The following is an 8,052-nucleotide window of genomic DNA, read 5'->3' as shown; positions in this document are numbered from 1 at the left end:
ACTTCTAGGATGCTGCCTGGCACACAGGGAGCTTTTAAAATGTGGTTGTCTGGCTGGGCGCGGTGGCTCATGCTTGTAATCCCAGCACTTTGGGAGACTGAGGCGGATGGATCACCTGAGGTCAAGAGTTTGAGACTGGCCCGGCCAACATGGTGCAACCCCGTCTCTACTAAAAATACAAAAATTAGCCGGGCATGGTGGCATGCGCCTGTAATCCCAGCTACTCGGGAGGCTAAGGCAGAATTGCTTGAACCCGGGAGACAGAGGTTGCAGTGAGCCGAGATCACACCACTGTACTCCACCCTGGGCAACAGAACGATACTCTGTCTCAAAATAATAAGTAAGCAAAATGTGGTTGTCATTATTATAATACAGTCACAACATATGGACAATAAGCTATGTGAATTAAGCTACATGTGCTTGGCAACTAAAAGAGAAATGGTCCCATAGATGATTCTGCTGGTCCTCCTGCTCACTGAATGTGTGCCCCAGAGACAGGATAAGGTAGGAGGTGCTGGACTGCTAGATAGGCACTCTCTGTCCTGTGAGCCTTTATTTATTTATTATTATTATTATTACTACTATTATTATTATTTTGAAACGGAGTCTTGCTCTGTTGCCCAGACTAGAATGCAGTGGCACAATCTTGGCTCACTGCATCATCTGCCTCCCAGGTTCAAGCAATTCTCCTGACTCAGCCTCCCAAGTAGCTGGGACTCCAGGCGCACACTGCTACGCCCGTCTAATTTTTTGTATTTTAGTAGAGATGGGGTTTTACTGTGTTGCCCAGGCTGGTCTCAAACTCTTGAGCTCAAGAGTTCCACCCACCTCAGCCTCCCAAAGTGCTAGGATTACAGGCATGAACCATGGCGTCCAGCCTTCTGTGAGCCTTTTTCAATGTGAGGGGAGGCTGTAGCTATAAATGGACTTAATTTTTGCTTTACTCACTGTAATAGCAGGTGGAAAATATAGGGTGAGACTCACTCATAATTTGGCAACTCAGTTTGTGTGTATGAATACTTGGGGCACAGATGAAGAAGGAATGAACCAAGATAGGGTAACGGGGGTTCCAGGCCTTGGTGGTTCTGTCTGCTAAAGGATGATGGGCAGGCTCCATGATATTGACCTCTTGACCTTGGTCAGCAGGTGGGAGGGACTTGTAGGGGACTGGTGGGGCTGATCCTTCCACCAACCTTCAGCCCCCAAAGACCACATGTGCTCACTGACCACACTGGAACCTTATACCCTTGTCCGTGCCCAACGTTTGAATACCGCTGTATCTTTGCTTATATTGAGCCTACCCAAGTGACACCTTCCCAATCCCACTCACCTGCCCCCTTTCCTCTCTGAGTGTCTAAACCTAAGAAATCTGGAGCACAAACAGCAACAGATAATCTTGGTGACCGGCCATTCTAGTTTGCCCAGGACTGAGGAATTTCCCAGAATGTGGAACTTTCGGTGCTGAAAGCAAGATGGTTGCTCACCCTATTAGGCAGACAAGTGAGACATCCTTCACAGCCCACTTGAGATGGCTTCTGTTTTAAGAAGTCTTGCCTGATCTCCTTAGCTGGAAGCAATCATTCTTTCTATCGAACTTCTCCCAGAACATTATGTGTGCCTGTCCATGCCTGAACTCCACACCCCAGTCTCACCCCAAACTTTGAGTGAATGAGGCTGTAACTGAGGACATCTTGTTATTGTGTGTCCCGTATGCATCAGGCGAGGGTCAGAGTGGGAGGTGGCAGCAGGCTGGGTGACCTCTCTGGGGTTCTGCTATTCAGCCCCTTTCCATAGCTGTAGAGTGTGAATTTCTGCAAAACTGGCTCAGCTATCACTCTTTGAAATATTTAATTACATGTAAAGATCTTGAAGGCTGTCTGTTACTTCCCAGGGAAGCATTTCTTTTTCCTGCTCCTTCTGAAGCTGGCTGCTTGGAAAGTAATGAAATTGAACTGAAGCCGAAGCAACCAGCAGGCATAGCCATTACTGAAAGGAAGAAGCATGAGGAAGAGATGAAAAGGGTGACAGGGAGATGGAGCCAAGGGAGGGGCAGGGAGTTACAGGAAATATTCCCAGAGAGTGAGTGAAACGCAAAAGGTGAGAAAACCAATGCGTGTGGAGAAGAGGGAGAAGGGGGCAGGAAAGATAGACAAATGGGAGCCGGACTGGGCTGGGTCCAGCAGGCCCCAAGAAGAGACGTAGGGTCACAGAGAAGAGGGGTGGCAGATGGGAAAAGAAAGGGCCGGGCAGAAAGGAACAGAGACAGGCAGCCAACCAAGAGCTTAGCAAAGACAGAGGGATGTAAACAGCTTGTGGCTCCAGAATTTCGATCAGGAGTGGGCGATTTAGGGCAGCCATTTGGTTGGAAGAGAATGGCCGGACCAGGAGATGGGTTCTGAAGCTGCCTTGAAGAAACAAACGCTCTGCCCTTCTTAGCCTGTGTAACTATTTGCGTGGCTTGGTGGAAGAACTGATGGAGGTTATGAGGCGCCAAAGCTTCCACCCAGGCACCCCTTGCTGCAGCCTGTACAGGGAGGAGCACTGCAAAGATGGGAAGGCCGCATGGGCATCGGTTCCTGGCCCCTGCCCCAAGGAGAGCTGACTGCCCCGTCTCTTGCAGGCTGCGACAGCGACCACTGGGGGCCCCACTGCAGCAACCGGTGCCAGTGCCAGAACGGCGCCCTGTGTAACCCCATTACAGGCGCCTGCGTGTGCGCCGCCGGCTTCCGTGGATGGCGCTGCGAGGAGCTCTGCGCGCCTGGCACCCACGGCAAGGGATGCCAGCTGCCGTGCCAGTGCCGACACGGTGCCAGCTGCGACCCCCGCACCGGCGAGTGCCTCTGCGCACCTGGCTATACCGGCGTCTAGTGAGTCATGCGGCAGGGCCCGGACCGGGAGGGACCTGGAGGGGCGGGACTTGGAGGGTGCGTGGGTGGGGAGAGTGGAGGGGTGTGGAGGGGCTGGGGCGGGGCCTGGAGTGGCCGCCTTACCGCAGCTGCACACCCAGCCCTGGGCTCCTTGTGGGTGGGCTGGCTGGTGGGACCAGGAGGGTTGGGATAGTCTTGGCTGTGAAATCTCCTGTTAGTCTAAATGCCCAGGCCTCACCCACGCAGGTCTCAGATTCCTGCCTTCCAGGACCCCGTTGACTGGTCCTTCCTGAGACTGCCCGAGTGGGCGCTCCCTAAAACCCTCCCAGGAGGCCCTTCCTAGCAGAGACAGCCCTTATCTTGGAAGTCTCTTCTGACCTTACCCCATATGATGCTGCTCACCTGGGGCCTTCCCTTCTAGGGCATTTGGGAGAGGTGTGACACACATAGAGAGAGGTGAGGGTCCTGGGCAGATACCATGTACAGATTTGGGAGGATTACTCCGCTGTTCCTCTCCCCTACTTTCTCTCCCGAGACACCGAACAGCCACTCACTCCAGTTCCCCGGAGAATAGTATTGACAGGAGACCTACAAGACTGCTTAGCCGAGACCCCCTCAGAGGCAAGATTGAAGTTCTCCTCCCAACCCTGTAGCAGGCTCAGTGGCCTCTCCAACAGACTAGATCCTGAAGGGTGGCCAAGGACTCTAACCACAGAGACGTTGTTGATTGAGGGTGTTCCCTACCCCGATGTCTGGTCAGCTCCCAAGTCCTAGTGAGCTAGAGGCCAGGGCCATTGGATGAAGGCCCAAGACCAAGACCCCATGCAAATCCTGCCCCACACTTCAACAGCGCCCAGTCCCTGCACATGAGCCTGTCATGGGAGCTGGGAGCCTTCCCGAGCCTGGAAGAAACGAGCTCCAGATTCTTCCCCTCTCTGAGTCTAGGCGGATTCTTGAAGACGGGATCCATGGGCACTTTTCAGTGCCTTCATTCATGGGATTACTTTGGCCTGGCATGCCCTTCCTTCCATTCTCCTGGTGAAATTGACTTCACCTTTAAGGCCCAAGTAAAATGTCTTCCTCCTCGGGAAGCCTTCCTCAGCCTCCTCCCCAGAACAGTCTTCTTTTACACTAAGAACACTTAAGTCCATCCCAAAAGTACTGGCCCAAGCACCCTACACTCCAATGTATTCAGTCTGAGCCCTGCTTCCCCCTCCTGGCCGGGAGCAGGACTGCAGCTCAGCTGATGCAGATCCATTGACTGTGAAGGAATTCCTAGTGAACCCTGGAGCACTGGGGCCCTGCCACCTGATCTGAATGCTGCTGTGTCTAACACCTCTGCTTCTCCATGCAGCTGCGAGGAGCTGTGCCCTCCTGGGAGCCATGGAGCTCACTGTGAGCTGCGCTGCCCCTGCCAGAATGGGGGCATCTGCCACCACATCACTGGCGAGTGTGCCTGCCCCCCAGGCTGGACGGTAGGTGGGCCCAAAGGATCTGGGTGGGGCACTGTAAGAGGACTGAGCATTCCTCACTCACACACATCTTAAAAGGCTAAATTGGCCGGGTGTGGTGCTCACGCCTGTAATCCCAGCACTTTGGGAGGCCAAGGCCTGCAGATCACTTGAGGTCAGGAGTTCGAGACCAGCCTGGCCAACATGGCAAAACCCAGTCTCTACTAAAAATACAAAAATTTGCGAGGCATTGTGTCATACATCTGTAATCCCAGCTACTTGGGAGGCTGAGGCACAAGAATAACTTGAACCCAGGAGGCAGAGGTTGCAGCCAAGATTAAGTTACTGTACTCCAGCATGGGTGACAGTGTGAGACTCTGTCTCAAAAAAAAAAAAAAAAGTTATTCTCCCACTGTGAATACCCTCCCTCCTATTTAGTGATCCCTAGGGCATCACTAAATGCTGCCAGTGGTGCCGTGGACACAGCTTTGAATCCCAGGTCTGCCATCTCTAAGTGCTGTGTGGCCTCAAGCAAGTTACTCACCTCTTTGAGCCTGTGGTCTCTCCTGTCCAAAGAAATTGAATTCTTCTTGTAAGATTAGCTCTGTCTTTGGGTATAAGCACCCACATGAGCAGCCATGGGCCCTGGGCCAGAGGTGGCAGAAAAGGCTGGGAAAAGAGGAGAAACAGCAGGTATGGATGACCTGAATTTATCTAACTTCGCCCCCTGCACTTGCACACACACACATTCTGATTCTGTGGGCCCCAGAATCTGTATTTTAACAGGTACTGCAGGTGATCCTGATGTAGCCTCAAGCAGCCCAGGTCTCATGTCTGGGAAAAACCATTGTGGGAAAGGAGGATAAGATTTGTAACCTCATGGGCCTAAATTCAGGTCTCACAGCCAATGTTGACCCTGAAAAAAGCCTCAATTACTCTGCTTCCCCAAGTACAAAACTGATATAACAACAGTGAGCCCTGGCCTGCCCAGCTGCCATGGTTGGTGGCTGGCTCATGTGAGGCTATGCATGTCTAAAGTCCTTTGCAAACTCTGAAGCCCTCTACGATGGCTTGATTTCTATCCCTGGGTGCCATAAACCCTCCACAAGCCTCCTTTTAGCCAAGACACCCTGCCTGCCAGTGCCTGCCCCACAGACCAAGCCCTTAGAGGCAGTGAGTCAGCTGAAGCTGACCTTCCTGGGCTGCGTCCCTGCCTCTGACTCTCCAGTAACATGCTCTGTTTCAGGGGAAGCTCAGCGACACAGTCCGCCACCTCCCCTGGGGCCTGAGGCTTTGCAAAGCCAGAGAGGACAGGGCTGCTGAGCAGAAGCAGGATATTTTAGGAGGCTGTGAATGCAGAGGTCACAGGGACAGATGGGAGGACACCTACAGGGCCCATCGATGCAGGCACAGTCTTGTCAGAATTTTTTTAGGGCAGGAAAAGGACCTTGGGGACCACTTGGTCCCACAGCATCCAAACCTGACTGCACACCAGAGCTGACAAGCAGGTGGCGGGGAGTTAAAATACAGATTCCCAGGCTGCGTCTGTGACCTCCTGGGACTGGGGGATCTCTATTTTTAATAAGCTCCCCAGATGGTTCTGAGGCAGCCAGTCCTGTCTGCAGGTCTGCATTTGGAAAGAATTGATCCAGACCATAGGACTTCCTTCTGTGTTTCACAAAACCCTACGGTTTCTTGTGGGAGAACCGGGGCAGGAGCCTAATCATTAGGAATCTGGTGCCCACCCCACCCCACCCCCACCTCTCCATTTTAATCTAGTTTCTATAGTGAGGTGCTCTAGGTAAGATTTCACATATAAACAGGGTTTCCCAGCTTTAAGAGATTTGGATCCCACTGGTCTGTCAATACCTTCCTTTCTCAGATGAAGAAGCTGAGGCTCAGAGGGGGTAAGGGACCTGTTCAAGACCACACTGGTGGTTAGGAGTGAGGTGGAGCTAGAATCCAGGTCTCCTGACTCCCAGCCCTTAGTGTCTGTCTGTCCATCTGTCTGTCTCCTCTGAGGAAGAAAAAGGGACTGCTACCACCTCTCCCATACCTGCCCATTTCTTCCACCCTGAACCGGTCTCTGGAAAGACCCTCTCATCTCCAACCAGCTTTCAGAAATCCACCCAGCATGCGGGGTCCTCAGAGGCCCAGCTGCATCAGAGAAGTTGGATCAGGAAGAGGGGGGCAGAACAAGCGCACAGCATCCCTTTGCCTGTAAAGGCCTCTCTGGAGGCACTGCTGAGGCTCAGGTGGTTGAAGAGGGGAAGGTGAGAAGCAAACACACAGGGGGATTGTATTTCTCCCCAGCACAGTGAGAGGTTTGTTCTTCCAGATGACAGGAAACTCTGTTGACAGAAGCCTTTGGATTGAGGACTTTATGTTTTTAATTTTACTGTAGACAATTGCATTTCTATTTTTGACATAGCATTTAACTTGCAGATTTGTATGAATTATTAATACCCCTTGTGCATGCAGAGTCACCATATAATGAAGTTGCACTCACGCCTGAGGCTCCTCCCAGGGACAGCAGGGACCAAGGAACGGATACTGGGGAGAAGGCTCCCCACTTTAGCATCTTCCATTGCCTGACTTCCCAATGGCCCTATGTGACTTCAACCACACATTTTCCAACTCAGGGATATACAGATTGCTGATTCACACCATGCACCTCCCCAAAGACCCGGGCCATTGTGTGGAACTGGAGAGAGGAGCTGCCAGGCCAGGAACTCTGGCTCTCCAGGCCCCTCCTTAGAGATTCCTGGCCACCAGGCCCTAAGCATGCCCACAGGATAGTCTGCTAGCCCAGCATGAAGCCTGTTTCAGGCAGGGTCTTTGCAAAGAGCCTGGGGAATTGTTTCCCCTCTTTTTCCGGGCTCTGAGACCTTTCAAAGCAGAGAAATCGGTCTGAGTAGTTTGATGTGAGTGGGAACTAGAGACAGAGAGGGAGAAGGAAATAGGATTGACATCCCCCACCCTTCTTATGTTGGGGACTGGATACAGTGTGTGTGTGCCTACATGCATGCATACACACACACACACACACACAGAAAAGAGACTGGAGGAGAGGAGGCTGAGGAGCTGGGAAACAGGACCAGTTATCCTGGAGGGCCAAAGAGAGGTTTTGCGTGGTGAAATCCTGTCTCTACTAAAAATACAAAAAATCAGCCAGACATGGTGGTGGGCACCTGTAATCCCAGCTATTCAGAGGCTGAGGCAGGAGAATCGCTTGAAACCAGGAGGTAGAGGTTGCAGTGAGCCAAGATTGGCCATTACACTCCAGCCTGGGCAACAGAGCAAGACCCCATCTCAAAAAAAAAAAAAAGAGAGGGGTTTTGGGGCTGAGGCCTAGTATTACAGATGCTTAGGTTTGAGAAAAAAGATTCATGGAGCCCCACTTCGTAGCCTGTGGCCTGGATCACCTTCACAGCACTCACACCAACCACAGCTCACTGTCCATTGAGGGTATCCATGCCACCCTGGAGCATCACTGATCATCAGAAATGCCTTCAGATGCTTGGTGAGGCTGAGTTGCCTCCCCTCCAGGAGAGCTGGCATGGCCTTAAGTCCTTTCACCATCTTGGCCCCTTCTCTTCTTATGTTCTACTTAGCCAAGATCCCTTTTTTTTTTTTTTTTTTTTTGAGACAGAGTCTCGATCTGTCACCCAGGCTGGAGTGCAGTGGCGCAATCTTGGCTCACTGCAAGCTCTGCCTCCCGGGTTCACGCCATT

The 8,052-nt window shown here is 52.2% G+C and overlaps 1 protein-coding gene across 1 annotated transcript in view; it reads left to right on the top strand.

Annotated features, from left to right (window-relative positions):
- The window catches only part of MEGF11 (multiple EGF-like-domains 11), a 254,935-nt gene that overhangs the window by 164,844 nt on the left and 82,039 nt on the right, over nt 1–8,052 (top strand). The window contains exons 5-6 of the mRNA XM_011968341.1: nt 2,621–2,867; nt 4,222–4,342. Coding sequence (XP_011823731.1) covers nt 2,621–2,867; nt 4,222–4,342 — 368 coding nt within the window. The remainder of the gene's footprint in view (nt 1–2,620; nt 2,868–4,221; nt 4,343–8,052) is intronic.

Source organism: Mandrillus leucophaeus, unplaced genomic scaffold (assembly GCF_000951045.1).
Source record: "Mandrillus leucophaeus isolate KB7577 unplaced genomic scaffold, Mleu.le_1.0 Scaffold12, whole genome shotgun sequence".
NCBI lineage: Eukaryota > Metazoa > Chordata > Mammalia > Primates > Cercopithecidae > Mandrillus > Mandrillus leucophaeus.
This window is presented reverse-complemented; position numbering and strand designations above follow the sequence as displayed.